Source organism: Euleptes europaea, chromosome 4, assembly GCF_029931775.1.
Source record: "Euleptes europaea isolate rEulEur1 chromosome 4, rEulEur1.hap1, whole genome shotgun sequence".
NCBI lineage: Eukaryota > Metazoa > Chordata > Lepidosauria > Squamata > Sphaerodactylidae > Euleptes > Euleptes europaea.
The window spans coordinates 28,991,066-29,009,098 of NC_079315.1; the positions used below are offsets into that span (position 1 = coordinate 28,991,066).

The window sequence follows — 18,033 nt, forward strand, 5'->3', positions numbered from 1 at the left end:
CCACACATTTATCCAGGTACTGGTCCCGGGCTTCATTTGTAAAATGAATGCAGGTTGGCTCTTTCTCACAACAGATGTATGCACGTCCATGCAGGATGTGCATGTTCACCTTAACTGGTCAACAGGGCTTCTGTGCATACACATCGCACCCCCTGCAGGATCCCAGGCAATGGGGTACATGCCAAACAATCACAAGGTGGACAGCAGGCTTTGCAGTAACAATGACTGCGCTGCCAACAGCTTTCCATTTCCCCACAGGTAACAATGGCAACTACTCACCTAGTTAGGAAAAAATAAAAGGATACTCTGGAGCATCCAGAGGGCTAAACCTCTCCCCTGTATTCTCTAAACCAGGGGTGTCGAACTCATTTGTTACGAGGGCTGGATTTGACATAAATGTCACTTGGTCGGGCCGGGCCATGCCTCGCCAGCCCAGATCGGGACTGGGTGGGGGGGGATGGCTGACTTAGCTGGCTCGCGGGCTGGATAAGAGCTCTCAAGGGGCTGGATCTGGCCCAGGGGCCTTATGTTTGAGACCCCTGCTCTAGGCTGTAATCCTAAAGAACCCAGCCTGCTCCTTATCTGCATGACAAATCTTGACCTAAGCTCTTAAAGAAAGCTGCAACAAGGATCCTTCCACAAGGAGCGTACCTGTCTTCAGAGCAATGCGCAGGACCTGGGCTCCCGAAACGGATTGCTTCCTGCGGGGACTCCAACCAGCAACGCATCTTTGCAGGCATTCTGCATACAGTATTGCTGAAGCTCCGCCGCTGCCTGAGAGACCTGGACCGTTGAAAGCACACACAAAAGTAGAAATGGCAGATGAGTTATCTGAGTTAGAAACCATCATAGAATGCCACGTGAGTATCATCCTGTAGCTCTTAACACAGAATTCGCATTTCTGATCAGAGGTTCACAACTCTCTGACACACTTTGGTTTTTGCAGTACCAGATGTGTGTCTGAACACATGATATGTCAGTAGAAAAGGGCAAGAGTCCAGTAGCACCTTAAAGACTAACAAACATATTTCTGGTAGGGTATGAGCTTTCGTGAGCCACAGCTCACTTCTTCAGATACAGATAGAATGTGAATCCATCTGTCTTTAAGCAGAGGAGAGTGAATTCAGACAAGCATTAGTATGTAAATGTTAACAGTATGTAAATGTGAATAGCAGGCGTGATGAGATTAGGTGTGGTATGCAGAAGTCTGTGATGTCCAGGGGAGAGATGGGTGTGGAGACTAACACGGCTACCCACTGTGAATTATCTACATGATATGTCAGTAGCTGATAACACAAGTGCCAGGAGACAGAACTAAGGGCCCTAAGGAACCGAGGTGGACTATACCCGGCACTGGGGGTCCCTGATTAGACCCCGCTTCCCTTGTGCAATTCAGCCACAAAAAGCAGAAAGGGGGGAGAGATAAGGATTGAAGCTAGGGATGTAAAATATTAAACGATTTAGATTTGTTCATAGTTCAAACACTGCTGCAAATCTTTAACAGGAAGAGGTGGGCAGATCTCTATGCACTGAGGCGAGTGAGTGGGGGGGGGCAGGTGATGTCCTGCCTAAACTTCCCACACATCCGGACAGCTTAGCCGGTGAAATAGCTTGGAGGAGGGAGTTAACCCCCCCAGCACTGCAGCCACAATATACACCCCCCACTCCCCATGTCTGCTTTTTTGAAGCTAAATGACACACGAGGGATCAAATTTCAGATTCTCAAAATCGTGTAATTTGATGCAAGACGCAGTGGCACCTCAGCTGGTGGTTGCCAATACTATTAGCTACGGCCTGATTTTATGGCCACGTTTCCAAACATTATTCCTGCTGTTTGATGACATCATATTAGTTATCACTATAGTAGCAAATGAGAAGTGTGGCCTGAACACTTGCATCAATGCCCTCACTTTGTGATTCTTTCCATACGAAGAACATTCTTGATTTGTAACATATTCTTATCAGATTTGGGATGTTTCCAATGTTACCTGACGTTAAAAGGTATTGTAAATTTATATATTTATTGGGGGAGGTTCCTCCCCCCTCCCCGGCAAAGAACAACTTACACTGCTTTGATTTTGAGCTGTGGATTTATTTTAAACAAGACTGGTCAGAAAATTTTCCCCATGGGATCTGAAGCTAGAACAACTGCCATCAATACTCTACAGCAAAATGCTGGCCTGGAAATGTCAGCCCTGAGGGCAAATATTGTCAGGACTGGTGGTGAAGTGCCTGTTAAAATGAAAATGCTTTTACCTAAGAGACCAAAAATGGGGAGGGGCTGTGGTTCGATGGTAGAGCATCTGCTTGGCATGCAGAAGGTCCCAGGTTCAATCCCCGGCATCTCCAGTTAAAAGGACTAGGCAAGTAGGTGATGTGAAAGACCCCTGCCTGAGACCCTGGAGAGCCGCTGCCGGTCTGAGTAGACGATACTGACTTTGATAGACCAAGGGTCTGATTCAGTATAAGTCAACTTCATGTGTTCATGTGTTGTTCATCCAACCTTTCCAGCTATTATGGGGGACGGGGGGGAGAGGAAGTATAAAAGACTCAGAAGTAGGGTTGCCACCCTCCAGGTGGTGGGTTGTAATCTGGGATTACAACTGATCTCCAACCGACAGAGATCAGTTCACCTGGAGAAAATAGCCACCTTGGAATGTGGACTCTATGGCATTATACCCCCAAACCCTGCCCTCCTCAGGCTCCACCCCCAAAATCTTCAGGTATTTCCCAACACAGAGCTGGCAACCCTACTCAGAAGTGATCATAGGACAGGGCACTAAACAAACACTGCAAGCTGCATTCTCGTTTGGAACCATGATGTATTCTAACTAATATTGTTTGCTTTGATTTGTAATGGTCTTTCATATTTAAATCAACAAATGAACTGAGCAGGATATTGTGTTGATGCTCAATCTGCCGAACTGCTTTCATTAGTTATTTGATGCACAGCCAAATCTAGTGGACAGCAAAGAGGTGTTTAAAAGCATCAGCACATCAACACTCTTCCAGAGCTCTGCTGCTCTTTGTAATAGTGAAGAGGGAGTTGAAGAGCCCTGGTTCAGTAGCCCTTCAGCCCATGCTCAGTTCAAAACTTATTTGGCCGCATTCACATGTTACAATGTCCTTATGTACCCTACCCATCTTCCACAGGTCCTGTCAACAGATGTGATCCAGGAGCTCCATGCTCAGAGCTTGATTCCCAGGCACATGGGGGTCCAACTGAGATTGTGAGCACAGCATGCAGGATTCCCACTACACCATTTTCTAGCTTCAAACAGCCTTGTTGGGTATACTTGCATTTGTTTATTTATTTGTGGCATTTTTATGCCACCTCTCCTGTGGAACCTGCCTGAGACAGCTTACAAAACAACAAAACAAATTTAACACTATTTAGACTAAAATCACACTATGAAGTGATTTTAAAAGATCAACCCCTCAGTCAAAAGCCTAGATAGACAATAATGTTTTGGCACCAGTAGTTCTTCAAGTGGAAAGGCATTCCACAGACGAGGTGCCACTACCAAAAAAGCCCTGTCTTTGGTTGCCACCTGCCTCACCACTGAAGGTGGGGGCACAGAGACCAGAGTTTGTGAGGCAGACCTTAACTGGCAGGATGGAAAGGTACGTTTCCCACATCCCATCTCACTTACCCGAAGAGTGGCTTGGGAAGACAAACTGCACAATCCCGCAACTGACAGTGCCATCCTAAGCAGAGTTAGACCTAAGTCCCCTGAAGTCAATGGGCTTAGAAAGGTGTTACTGTGCTTAGGAAGGCAGTATGAATCTTGTATCCACGGTATCTCCTTAGCATCAGTCAGACAAAGGGGTGTAGTTATTAATTTAATATTAAAGCAGCCTACATTGTTCTCCCCTCCATTTTATCCTCACAACAACCCCCTTGTGAGATAAGCTAGGCTGAGAGAGTGACTGGCCCAAATGAGTTTCCATGGAAGAATGGGGATTAGAACCTGGTTCTCCAGGATCCTAGCCAGACTCTTCAACCAAGCAAGTGTGAATTACTTCTACATGAGACTAGGTGCCAAAGTCCCTTGATCATGAACCCCAATTAGAGTTCATTTAAAAAAATCTTAAGTCTATCTGGTTATCATAACAGTTGGACACATTTTTATTGTGCTCAGGCAAGATCTGAGAATGGTATGTTTATACAGGAAATTGTTTTATGGCTTTATAGCCTAAAAGCTGGTTGAACTTTGGGTAGAGATAAGACTAAATTAATACAAAGCAAAGTCAAAGTTCTACAAACAAGCAACGGAAGGGGAGTAAACAGTGGCAGGATTCTATCTGAGAAAATTTGGTGAAAGCAGTAAAACTTAAGAGACCAGCAGATTTCATTTTAAACTTCCCTTTCTGCTAATTTGGGTTGAGCTCTGAGAGGGACTTGGTCTTATCACATCTGTGGTCTCGCATCACAACGATTAGTGAGAGTCATCTGTATTATTTATATTTCAGTCTCCCTCCCTAGGGAACTATCCTTCTGTTTCCACTGTCTCATTAGCTATAGTGACATGAATCAAAGTGGCACATACACATCATATTCCCATCATCCTCCAAACTCTCCCTTGTCTGGGAATGTATTATATCAGAATCTCAAAGTTTGTGACTGAAAAATAGGAAAGCCATCATTTGATTGATGGAAATGTAGAGTCAAAACATATGCAGTGGGTAAGCCTTCTACAATATGATGGTAGTGTCAGGAGCTGTGCTGGTCAGGCAGGCTCTTGACATGAGTTAGGCCCAGAACTGTTTCAGTGTATATTTGGTTTCATTTTCTTACGCTGCCCGGATGGTCCCCGCTCACCCCCTGCGCGTCCTTGAGCTTTCAGTGGGCAACTCCGGTATTATGGCTGAGCTCATTCCGTTTCCTTTCCCTCCCTTTACTCCCTGTTTCTCACCAGGCTCATTATCTCCTGATTCCCAGGCCGCTTGCTTTGTGCTTTGTGGTTAAAGTTATGCATTGTAGGTTGAGTGGTCATTAGCAGCTTTGAAACTGTGGATTGCTCATGCTGTATCCTGCAGCTCCTGAATAAACGTTTACCTGCTTTTGACCTGCCTGTCTGAGCGAGTGACTTTTTGGGATTGCCGAGGTTGGCTGGAGAACCTCACAGGTAGTAGCAGAGAATGTTCATTCATCTTGGTACCCAGGCTGGGAATCTATGGCTGGTGTCTTTCTATCACATATGCCTATGGCATTATACATACTCCCATACTGCAAGACTAAAAACAAGGCCCCACTTCTTCCAGTTCCTAAAGAGAGACTGATTGGTTTGGTAGTTGCCAAGCAATAAAGTTCCTCCCTTGTACACATGAAGCTGTCTTATATTATTTATTGATTTATTTTTAAACTTGTATCCCACCCGCTCTCCCGGCCAAAGCCGGGCTCAGGGACACTAACATAAGATAAAGACACCTTAAGACACAATAAAAGTATACAAAATTTAATCCTAAACTAAAACCACAGTCTCTAGATTTACAATGAAGTGGTGCTTGTTTACTGGCACACAGGGCCACAGCCGGCCCGGGGAAGAAGTCAGGGTCCCCTATTAAATAGATCTGGTGGCTTAAGCAGCAAAGGGGAAGGGCAGGGAGGCCAGCTGTGATTAAAATTGTTGCTTCCCTCAGCCATAGGCCTGGCGGAACATCTTGGTCTTACAGGCCATGCGGAATTGTGTTAAGTCCTGCAAGGCCCTGGTTAGGGTTGCCAACCTCCAGGTACTAGCTGGAGATCTCCTGCTATTACAACTGATCTTCAGCCAATAGAGATCCGTTCACCTGGAGAAAATGGCCGCTTTGGCAATTGGACTCTATGCCACTGAAGTCCCTCCTCAGGCTCCGCCCCAAAAACCTCCCGCCGGTGGCAAAGAGGGACCTGGCAACCCTAGCCCTGGTCTCATTAGAGAGTTCCACCAGGCTGCGGCCAGGCCTGAAAAAGCCCTGGCCCTGGTCTAGGACAGCCAGACACTTCTCGGGCTAGGGACAACTAGCAAGTTGGTATTATCTGAGCATAACGCTCTCTGTGGGGTGTACTGGGAGAGACAGTCCTGCACATACGATGGTCCCAGAATGAGACCTGAGTCTATCAAGCTCAGCATTGTCTACTCTGACTGGCAGGGACTCTCCAGGGTGTCTTTCACATCACCTACTGCCAGATCCTTTTAACAGGAGATGCCAGGAATTGAACCGGGGACCATCTTGGCCCCCCAAGAAGTCATGGTCCCGCCCCATTGTAGCGATTTGTCAGTAATGCAAGATCCTTTATTATTCAAAGTAAAGTTAAGCTGAGGATGCTGGTGGAAGTTTATATAGGCAATGTTGAATTTTTTTATCATTGTTAAGATCTTGGTTACATATTATTTTTAATGGGAATATATCTAATTATTTTATTATTTCTTTACATGGTGCTTTAAAAAAATTGCCATCTCAGGCATTTGGGGGGAAAAGAGACAGGAGCTAATAAAACGCATTGTTAAAAAATCAATGAAATGAAAGTCCTGTGTTTGAAACTCTGGTCAGCTGTAGACTCCCTAAGTGTCTTTGAGCAAGTCATTCTGCATCAACCTCATCTGTAAAAATTCAAACAACTTTTTATCTTGAATTTGGGCTAGTTTGTCTTTCTCTTTTTCAACCTCCTCTTTGATATGGTCTGCTTCCTCAGTGGCTTTTTCAATAATCAAAAAAAATTGCACAACTAGAAAATGACTTTAATGACTATATGGAGCAGATACGAACCTATAAAATTAGGAAACTTAATAGAGATACAACTGATTATGACAATAAAATGGTATATCCATGGCTCACCTCACGTCCCAATAGACGTAGCCAACAGGGTGACGACAGAGATCCTTACTCACCAGGACAGGAAGACACTGAATCCTCTAGTCTTTCGAGTAGAGCCTCCAGTAGGGACTATTTTTTAAGACCGTGCAAATAAAGAGGGGAATATTTTCCAAGGAGAGCACAAAGGGGATGGAAAATTTAGTTGTAAATCTCTCTGACTATACACTGAGTGAGCAGGAAACGAAGGTTCTCAATTATGGTTTAGGGTTTGTACCCACTCCTAGGTATTCACCTATGCAGACTCGCATTGATTTATTTAAACTCATTAGGTTAATTAGACTCAAAGATTTCTTTAAACACAGCCAACTACAAGCCTCCACTTTAAGAATAAAATCCACCTTTGTCCCTCCCACTCAAAATAATCTGATTTCTACTTTCCAACACTTAGTGCATAGAGACTTCGAAAAATTGGAACAAAAGAAAATTCCTCTAATACACAATCTCTCAAAGGAAGATAGGGATATTTTGAATAAATTACAGTCTAATAAAAATTTAGTGAAAAAACCGGCTGACAAGGGTAGGGCAATCGTGCTTTTGAGGAAAATTGATTACGAACAGGAATGCCTGAAACCGACTTTTATAAGTGTTTAAAAAGGGACCCCACAGCATCAGTTTTGAACAGCATACAAACTGTTCTCCTAAAAAGGAGGCTGATTTTCTCATGAATAGATTTTCAAAAATACCAACCTTCTACATACTTCCCAAAATCCATAAAAGGATGTTGCCACCTCCCAGACAGCCCATAGTCTCTGGGATTAATGGGGTGTTAGACCTCATTTCAAAGTATTTGGAAAGCTATTTACATAAATTTTATTATCTTTATTATCTTTATTCTATGTGGTAATTGGAATTCTGGGTTCTCAGCTAAGATATTCCATAAAAAGGAAGATATCCCATTGCTTTAGAATGGTATTAATGCAATTATCATCTTTGTTGCAGAAATTTTTCCTATAAGTTTTTTTAACCCAAAGCCATCTATTTAGCGGGAATTTAACAAAGTCCTGCTCAATTATGATATATGGTTCCTTTTCATCATTTACTACCCATGATTTTAACCACTTTATCCTAGCCACCTGATAATACGTTAATAAATTTGGCATACCTATCCCTCCTTTGCTTTTAATCTCATATAGGTTATTGATTCTAAATCTATTCTTTTTATTTTGCCAGATGAATCTATTACAGATCTTTTGCCATTCTTCAGTCATTTTTTTCGGTATGTCTACAAAGAAGTTATTGGACTTGGGACCTTCTGCATGCCAAGCAGATGCTCTGTCACTGAACCACAGCTCCATAAAGTTCACAACTAAATGTTTTAATATGGATAAAAGGGAAAACTCAAGGGCTAAGAATAGATGAATGTGCACAAACAAATAATTCATGATAATGAAAAATATGTAAATGATTAATAACAATAAGACAGCTGCATCCTTCTCCCAGCTCATTATACAAATACCAGCAGGGAAAGCACCATAATTATTAACTAAATGCACGTTCCCAGAGGGCCATTTTTAATACAGTCACCAACTTCTCCTTTTACTGGCAGCCAGTTCAGGGCTGTGGCATCTCAATGCCCCCCAGCACAGTGATGTCTGAGTGAGAGATATGCAAGTCACCCAAATGCACATTGCTTATGGCATTTACATATCAAACTGACACAAATGTGTCAACAAAGGTGACCGCTCACAACATGAGATGAATAGCTGAACTTCGGATCTGTTGTATTGAACAGTACTGTTGTTCTGATGCTGCCTAACTTTTTATCTGGCTTGCTCAAACACATCTTCCAGTCTTAGAGAGCAATCCTAAAAGGGGGGGTAGTAGAAGCGCACCTGGGGACAGCAAGCCGAAAATGTAGTTTAACAGGGCTATGCCTCCCTTTCTGCAAGTGCAAGTTTGTGCCGGCAAAAGGGGGCGTGTTCCCAGGGCTCAAGGAGCTGACTAAAGTCAGCCCCGCCCCCAGGAATGCCCCCTTTGGCATCTGTGTGAGCCCTTGTGTTAGGGAAATGCTGCCGTGGTGGCTGCGCCCACGCGTGGTGCTGCTGGCAGCTCCCCAACATTGGCATAAGTGGCCCTGAGCCAGCGTTAATGCCAATTGAGCCGGCGAAAGTGGCACTAACACCAATGCAGGGGTCACACAAGCTCCAAACCCCTTTTGCTCCCCCCCTTCAGGACTTCTCTGCCTGCAGTACAGATAGGAAGATGGATAGCGATTTAATGATGCAAACATCTAACCATATTGTGCCAAACTAGGACACTTGACATTATTCAAAAATATAATAGCACCATTGTGAGTAGGGCCTGACTGTAAGTTCATTCAAAAAGGGGGGGAAAGTGGGCAAGAGATCTTGGCTTGGTGACCTAAGATAAGTGTAACCGGATCTGGAATAATTTGTTTAGGTACTCTGTTATCTGACTCAAAGAGAACTTTTTAGAAGTTTATTATCAATAGTATTTGACCCCAGCAACAGATTCATAGTTAGAACCATGAAGTTACTGAAGAAAGATATGGACTGTCTAAGGATTTTTGGACATATTTTAGAGCTGTAAAATTAAGTTTTTTTAAGAAACTCTTGTAGAACGTAATTCCAGACAAGCAGATGTATTCGTCTGTTGTAGTAACAGGAGACCAGTGGCACCTTAGGGACCAACAAAATTTATTCAAGCATACGTTTGGTGGACAGGAGCCCACTTTATCAGATGCATTGCACAAAAGCTTATGTCACAATAAATTCCTGTCTCATTCCTGCTGAAATAAAAGTCCTGCTCAATTTTATTATGGAGCAAAGGAGCCCCGTGGCGCAGAATGGTAAGCTGCAGTACTGCAGTCCAAGCTCTGCTCACGACCTGAGTTCGATCCCGACAGAAGTCGGTTTCAGGCAGCCAGCTCAAGGTTGACACAGCCTTCCATCCTTCCGAGGTGGGTCAAATGAGTACCCACCTTGCTGGGGGTAAAGGGAAGATGACTGGGGAAGGCACTGGCAAACCACCCCGTAAACAAAGTCTGCCTAGGAAACGTCGGGATGTGACGTCACCACATGAGTAAGGAATGACCCGGTGCTTGCACAGGAGACCTTTACCTTTTAAAGTAGATATGATAGGAAAAGAATTCCAACAGAGCCTGTGTATATTTTATTAGGATTTTTAAGAGAGTCAAGAAGATACAGAATTTGTAATTAACTTTTAAAATCATCTCTTTTTTATTGGACACCCCCCCGTTTTTTTTTAAATGGCTTTACAGCACATGAGATTTCATTGAAACCAACTTCCCAGTTATGACTTTGTAAGTGCAGAATAACTGAAAACCACTTTTTATAACATTGCTTGTCATGTTCTAGAATAACATGTTCTATAATCTATGCTTTGTTTTCTTGCAATAAAATTGAACAAGCACAATAAAAACATTTAAAAGGAACAAAAGGTATAACACCACTATAGTACAAGAGACTTTTATTAAAAGTAAGAGTGGAGCTCCAGAAATGTATTTCAATCTACGACTACTTCCTGTATTTCAATCTACGACTACTTCCTCCAAGCATGGCGAAGACTTTTCCAGACTTCTTTACCAATAAGTCTACAGAAGTTACTGGTACACACACACAAAACATATCTATCTGTCCATATACAGTGTATATTATACACCTATCCTTTGGGAGCACATCAATAGCTTTAAAAAAAACACCCAATTTTCACCAGGATTCTACATTTTCCTGCATAGTCACATGAAGACCCTTTTACACACAAGTGACCAGACAAATGTCTATTCCCAAACTTGTAGTGACAAAATACATAAACTCAGGCCTTTTCCCCATCCTGTTTTATTTGTACAATATATTTCCATAGAGATATCAAGCCCTGACAAACTTCTTCCTGAAATGCAAACAGAATCCGATCTCTCTCTCTAAATATAAGAGTCGTCTTCAGCTGATGACCTTAGAAAGATTACAGTGTGAGCGTCCACTGCTGGTTTGTGTTTTCTAAGAGCCCAATGATCATAGAAATCCTTATCCTTTTCAGCAGTCCAGAACGTTCCATGCTGTCCTATGAAATTATTATGATTACAATATTTTACAAATTGCTTCAGTCTGGGGCTTTTCCTTCAGGCTTACTAACTAAATCTTCAAAATTAGCTTTAATGTCATTGTTGACCACAAGCTGTGAGTGTTTAAAAGGAGTCATAATCAATACAAGCTGCACTCATGAAGTAAGCGCTTCTGCTGATACTGGCAATCAAATGCCATCTGTTCAACCTAAGGCCCATGGCTCAGTTGTAGAACCTCTCCTTTGCAAGTGTGATTCTAAGCATCTCCAGGTCATGGAGCTCAGAAAGCAGGGTTTGGAAAGAGTTGCTGTCAATCTGAGCAGATGATACTGGCCAAGATGGGGAAATCGTGGCTCAATGGTAGAGCAGCTTCTTGACATGCAGAAGGTCCTAGGTTCAATTTCTGGCATTTCCAGTTAAAAGAAGAAGAGTCGGTTTTTATACCCCGCTTTTTTCTAAGGAATCTCAAAGTGGCTTACAATCAGCTTTGCTTCCTCTCCCACAACAGCCACCTTGTGAGGTAGGTGGGCTAGTCACAGTTCTCTCAGAACTCTCTCAGCCCCAAGTCACCCAGGGGGCTTCATGTGGAGGAGTGGGGAAACAAACCCGGTTCTCCAGATTAGAGTCTGCCACTCTTAATAACTACACCACACTGGCTATGTGAAATACCTCTACCTGAAACCCTGGAGAGCTGCTGCCAGTTGGAGTAGACAATGTTGACCTTAATGGACCAATGGTCTAATTCAGTATAAGGCAGCTTCATGTATTTGTGTAATATGGAAGAATGGTCCATGACCTGGTAGGAGAATGAGGCAGTAGAATGGATTGTACCACTTCCTGTGGGGGTTTCATACTGATCCCCTCTCCTAAGTTAAAAAATTCCCTGAAGTCAAAAACCAGCGCAGAAGGCAGAGAGGAAGACAACCTTTCTGCACTATTTGTCTGTTTGCACGGATTAACTTTCCTAAAACAAACATCATGCAATACCTTTTCTTAGGAGTAACCAAGTGTGCAGGAGTGTGCAGACTTTCATGTTGTTACGTCCTCTTCATCAGGCCTTGTGAACATGGCATGAGATAGCTCCCCGCCCCAAAAAGAAACACCCAGCCTGATGAAGAGTTCAGAAACTCAAATGCTTTCCCTTTGGATGAACCTAACAAAAGTTATCACCCGGCTTTTGTTTTGGGGGTTTTCTACGGACCACGGTGGCTGCCTGAACCTTTCTGAAACAGCCATGCTGTCACTTGCAATGCAATCCCTAAACACAGTTACACCCTTCTAAATCAGTGAAAGCCAATGCGTTTAGAAGGGTGCAAACTCTTTAGGACGGTTGCACTGTCAGGCACTCCAGCCATCCCCACCCCCTGCTATTTGACTGAGGCGATTTTAGCATAAATAAGCTTTGTTTTCAGCTGGAGAACTTGACCTCAAAAGGAAGAGGCAAACGAGACAAGAGGACGCCACCTAATCTTGAACTTTGGTGTGTGTGTGGGGGGGTGATTCTGCCACAGAGTTTGAGGCTAACCAAAGAAGGTCTCTGAGGCCGTTTATGCCTGGGAGGTTTTGCCTTGGATTTGCCACTCTTAAGGTGCACATTTTCCCCATCCAAATTCTCAAAACTCAACAGTAAGCCCCCATGCAGAGTTTTGAGAATTCAGATGGGGAAAATGTGCATCTAGAGAGCGGCCGATCCAACGCAAAACCTCCCAGGCATAACTGGCCTGAGCCTCTTCAAGGATTCGGCTCCAAGTCGGTCGGCCGACCCAAAGGACGGGCCTGTGGCAGAAGGGCGAGGGGGCCTCTTCTGCCTCGATCCCAAGTCAAGGGGGCGCCCCGCTAGCCCCTCATCCTGGGGAACAAAGGCGCGTCTCAGCAGTGGGCCACTTAGGAAAGTGGTTCCCAACCTTTTTTTGACCAGGGACCACTAGGACTTTTTTGTTCGGTGCAGGGACCCCAAGGTCCAAAATAAAAATTCCGAGAATTTGAAAATAAACTTGAATCAGAACTGTTAGTTAAACATTAAACTTAGAATAATGTCTGAATATATATTTTCATAACAGAGAACTTTTAATTGAAAATATTAATTTATTATATTATTTATATTAATTTAAATTAATTATAATAATTTATTATAATAATTTATTATATTAATTTATAACTTCGTTTCGCGGACCTTAATTTAGTTCTCGCGGACCCCTGGTTGGGAACCACAAAGAGCCAGCGAGCGAGCGACAGCCTTCAGCTGCAAAGGAGGAGGAGGAGGAGGAGGAGGGGGGGGGACCCCAGCGAGCTGAAACAATGCAGACTTTATGAGGAAGTCTTGGTCGCGGGTCGGAGCCTGTTCCCAGCCGGGTCGGGCGGCAGATCACGCGCCCTCTTTGTCACGCCGAGGCCCACTCGGGTCACTCCAGGGCAGAAAGGGCTTGCCGGTCAACAAGAGAGAGAGAGAGAAAACACGAATGGCGAGTTGCCCGTTCCCACTAAAGCCCCGTAGCCAGATTCCTGGGAGAGGAGAACGTCTGAACTGCTCGTCTCCTCTCAGCCAGCCCGGTAGAGTCCAGCTACGGAAAAGGCTGCGCTCGGCAGGCGGGGAAGGGAGCCGCCGCCCCCTTCGCCGGAGGGCTGAGGCGGTTTGTGCCCGGGAGGGCTGGGCCTTGGCTGGGCCGCGCGGCCCAGCCAAGGCCCAGCCCTCCCGGGCACAAACCGCCTCAGCCCTCCCGGGCACAAACCGCCTCAGCCCGCCTCAGCCCTCCGGCACAAACCGCCTCAGCCCTCCCGGGCACAAACCGCCTCAGCCCGCCTCAGCCCTCCGGCACAAACCGCCTCAGCCCTCCCGGGCACAAACCGCCTCAGCCCGCCTCAGCCCTCCGGCACAAACCGCCTCAGCCCTCCCGGGCACAAAGCGCCTCAGCCCTCCGGCACAAACCGCCTCAGCCCTCCCGGGCACAAACCGCCTCAGCCCTCCCGGGCACAAACCGCCTCAGCCCGCCTCAGCCCTCCGGCGAAGGGAGCGGCGTCGTCTTCGTCGGCTCCCTTCCCGGCCTGCCGAGCGCAAGCGAGCCGCCTCCTTGGCCAGACGGCGGCGTCTGCATCCCCCCCCCCCAAGGGCCGGCGCCGAAAGCCGCCCCAGCTGGGCGTCGCGCTCACCCGGATCCTTTCGACGCCGGCCTCCGCTTTCAGCTGCTCCACCAGGCGCTGCATGCTGTTGAGGCTGGAGGTGGACGACATGCTGGCAGCGACTCGGCCGTCTGGCTCCAGACGAGTGGCGCTCCTCTCCCCGGGCAGGAACGGAGCTCAAAGGGGGAGGAGGCTGCGGCCGAGCTCCCCCTCGCCCCCGCCTGCCGCTCCGGCCCACTGAAGGCGAACGGCCAGCAGGAGCCCCCCAGCGCCGGCGAGGCGTCCCGAGAAGCCAGGCGGGATGCACAAAGGAAAAGAAAAAACACAACTCCTCCAGGACGCTTCAGCCTTGGGGGTGCAGAGAAAGCAGATGGAAATTGGGACCGACCCAGTCCCACCCCCACCCCCCAACCATAAGAACACAAGAAAGGCCCTGCTGGATTAGAACAAGGTACCACCAAGTCCAACAGTCTGTTCTCACAGTGGCCCACCAGGGGCCTCTAGGAAGCCCCCAAACAAGACGGCTGCAGCAGCACCATCCCGCCTGTGTTCCACCGCACCTACGGTAATATAATAGGCCTGCTCCTCTGATCCTGGAGACAATAGGTATGCAGCATGACTAGTATCCATTTTGACTAGTAGCCATGAATAAGCCCTCTCCTCCATGAACAGGTCCACTCTCCTCTTAAAGCCTTCCAAGTTGGCAGCCACCACCCCATCCTGGGGCAGGGGGTTCCACAATTTAACTGTGCATCGTGTGAAGAAATACTGATCTGTTTTGAATCTCTCACCTTCCTGCTTCAGCAGATGTCCCCACGTTCTAGTATTATGGAGAAAACATCCCCCTGTCCACTCTCTCCGTACCATGCATAATTTTATAGACCTCTATTATATCTCCCTTTAACCACCTTCTTTCCAAGCCTAAACAGCCCTAAGTATTTTAACTGCTCCTCATAGGGCAGTTGCTCTAGTCCCCTGATCATTTTGGTTGCTCTTTTTTGCACTTTCTCAAACTCCGCAATATTCTTTTTTAGGTGTGGTGACCAGAACTGTACACAGTATTCCAATTGGTTCTTGTGGGTTATCCGGGCTGTGTGACCGTGGTCTTGGTATTTTCTTTCCTGACGTTTCGCCAGCAGCTGTGGCCGGCATCTTCAGAGGAGTAACACTGAAGGACAGTGTCTCTCAGTGTCAAGTGTGTAGGAAGAGTAATATATAGTCAGAAAGGGGTTGGGTTGAGCTGAATCATTGTCCTGCAAAAAGTATCAAAGGTAATGTGCTAATCATTGTCCTGAAAGTATCAAGATAATGTGCTAATGAGGGTGTGGTATGTTAATATGGAACCACTGTATCCTGAAGTGATCTGATAATGTGTGCAATCCAAAGCTAATCTGCATGGCTATTGTTGACTGTAGTCTTTGTTAGTCTGGAGGTTTAAAGGACAGAAAGCCAAGCCTTATTCATTCTTAAACTCTCTTTTCTGTTAAAGTTGTGCTGTTTATGAATTTCAATGGCTTCTCTGTGCAATCTGACAAAATAGTTGGTAGAATTGTCCAGTCTTTCAGTGTCTTGGAATAAGACCCTGTGTCCTGTTTGTGTCAGTCCATGTTCAGCCACTGCTGATTTCTCAGGTTGGCCAAGTCTGCAGTATCTTTCATGTTCTTTTATCCTGGTTTGTATGCTGCGTTTTGTTGTCCCGATGTAAACTTGTCCACAGCTGCAAGGTATACGATATACTCCTGCAGAGGTGAGAGGGTCTCTTTTGTCTTTTGCTGATTGTAGCATCTGTTGTTTTTTCTTGGTGGGTTTAAACACTGTTTGTAGGTTATGTTTTTTCAAAAGTTTCTCCATCCTATCAGTGACTCCTTTAATAAATGGCAAGGCATAAAATAAATAGGAAAGGCATTCTTGCCACAGAACACAACTTTAACAGAAAAGAAGAGAGTTTAAGAATGAATAAGGCTTGGCTTTCTGACTATATATTACACTTCCTACACACTTGACACTGAGAGACACTGTCCTTCAGTGTTACTCGTCTGAAGATGCCTGCCACAGCTGCTGGTGAAACGTCAGGAAAGAAAATACCAAGACCACGGTTACACAGCCCTGATAACCCACAAGAACCAATGAACTCTGACCGTGAAAGCCTTCGACAATATACAGTATTCCAAGTGTGGTCTCACCATAGATTTGTACAAGGGCAGTATGATATCAGCAGTTTTATTCTCAGTTCCTCATCTAATTATGGCCAGCATGGAATTTGCCTTTTTCACAACAGCCGCACACTGGGTTGACATCTTCATCGAGCTATCCACTACCACCCCAATATCCCTTTCTTGGTCTCTTGCTGCCAGCACAGATCCCATCAGTGTATATGTGAAGTTGGGATTTTTTGCCCCAATATGTATCACTTTGCATTTGCTCACATTGAATCTCATTTGCCATTTTAATGCCCATTCCTCCACTTTGAAGAGATCCTTTTGGAGCTCTTCACTGTCCGGTTTTGTTTTAACCACCCTAAATAATTTGGTGTCATCTGCAAACTTGGCCACCTTGCTGTTCACCCCCAACTCCAGGTCACTGATGAACAGGTTGAAAAGCACCGGTCCCAACACAGATCCCTGAAGGACCCCACTGCTCCCATCCCTCCATTGTGAGAACTGACCAGAAATGGTTTTTGTTTTACAAAACGGGACCTGCCTAAAAAGAAACCATGAGTCTCAATCCATCGGTGTGCTGGATACTTTCTAAACAAACCACCTTATGTGATGCGGCTGGACAGGATTGGGGGGGGGGGTTCTGGAGTCTTCACAGCAGAACCTTGTCTCCTTTGTAATACCCCGCACTGAAAAATCCCTTTTTACACAAATGTCCCCCAATCCAACACAAAGTGGTACTTTATAAAGTTCTATTTTCCTTCATTTGTGGCTTCAACGTAGAAGAGCAGGTTCCCATGCATACCAGCCATGATTGCTTTGTCAGGCACCACCATACATTTTTACCATTACTGCAAGTCTGAAGATTGTAAGAGCGCCTGAAGGAATAAGGTCAAACTCTTTTTTTAGTGTTGGGTTGAACAGTCCTGGCTGCCAGTGGAAAGCCACCTTTCTTAATTAAAGGGTCCTTGAAAGGAATGGGTGATAGGCAATTCGAAAGATAAAAACTTGGCTTGCTGGCAGCTGGAATGATGCCAGCTATGAGCTCCCAGTTACCAATTGGTTGGTAACAGATCGTCTTGGGCTACGTTAGATGCCCCTCCAGTACCAGAGGTAGTATGCCTCTTTAAATCAGTTGGTGAAGAGCACAACTAGGATGATGCTGTTGCAGTCTTCCCATTTGTGGGCTTCCCAGAGACAGCTGGTTGGCCACTCTGAACAGAATGCTGGACTAGATGGGCCTTTGGCTCTTCTTATGTTCTTATTGTGAGTGTATACCTTAAACAGGTGAAAGTTATACAGCATCCTGAAAACTGGACCATTAAACTCTAGAAAATCCACTTCAGGAATTCTGCATCAGTTTAATTTGAAAGATGGAAGCAGCCAACTCAGAACCACTGATAACATCAAATAGGAAACAAACTCAACGGAGGCGGGAAATGCACTTATTCTTTGAAGTGGCATAAGTACTCTAACCGCTGTGCATATAAGAAGCTTATGAACATCTAAGCTTCTCACCACATGTTACATGTACAAATGTATCTTATTTGTAAACACATTGCTCAAACAAAACATTTAATGTTTAAATGTCTGAAATGTTTTGTTTTAATGCTCACTACTTGGAGATGCTGAGTTAGGTGGAAAGGTGGCATAGAGCTGTTTCAAATAAATATTCACCTGAGATGATATCAATGTAACAAAAAATTAACACTTGAGCAGTTTTCAGGTACAGCTCAACTTTGTATGTGTGCCAGCAAAAAGGTGGGCTATGTAACCCATTATTTTAGGTTTCCGCACAGCTCCAAAAGTATATACTTTATACTTCTGAAAATACAACCAGAGTTTGAACTGATGGAGAGG

At 45.1% G+C, this 18,033-nt stretch overlaps 1 protein-coding gene across 1 annotated transcript; it reads right to left on the minus strand.

Annotated features, from left to right (window-relative positions):
• Positions 1-650: 650 nt before the first annotated feature.
• On the minus strand, positions 651-14,131 carry GNG10 (G protein subunit gamma 10). Its single transcript, XM_056848050.1, has 2 exons — positions 14,048-14,131; positions 651-783 (listed from the first exon to the last, which is right to left on the minus strand). Exons 1-2 carry the CDS (start codon positions 14,126-14,128, stop codon positions 658-660), a joined length of 207 nt encoding a protein of 68 aa, XP_056704028.1. The 5' UTR covers positions 14,129-14,131; the 3' UTR covers positions 651-657.
• Between the last annotated feature and the right edge of the window lie 3,902 nt (positions 14,132-18,033).

Excerpts from the sequence above, each read along its gene's own strand:
- GNG10 (XM_056848050.1), bottom strand. The coding sequence starts at position 14,128 with ATGTCGTCCACCTCCAGCCTCAACAGCATGCAGCGCCTGGTGGAGCAG. Across the intron at positions 784-14,047 it reads CCGGCGTCGAAAGGATCCGG|GTCTCTCAGGCAGCGGCGGA; the intron begins GTGAGCGCGACG and ends TCAACGGTCCAG.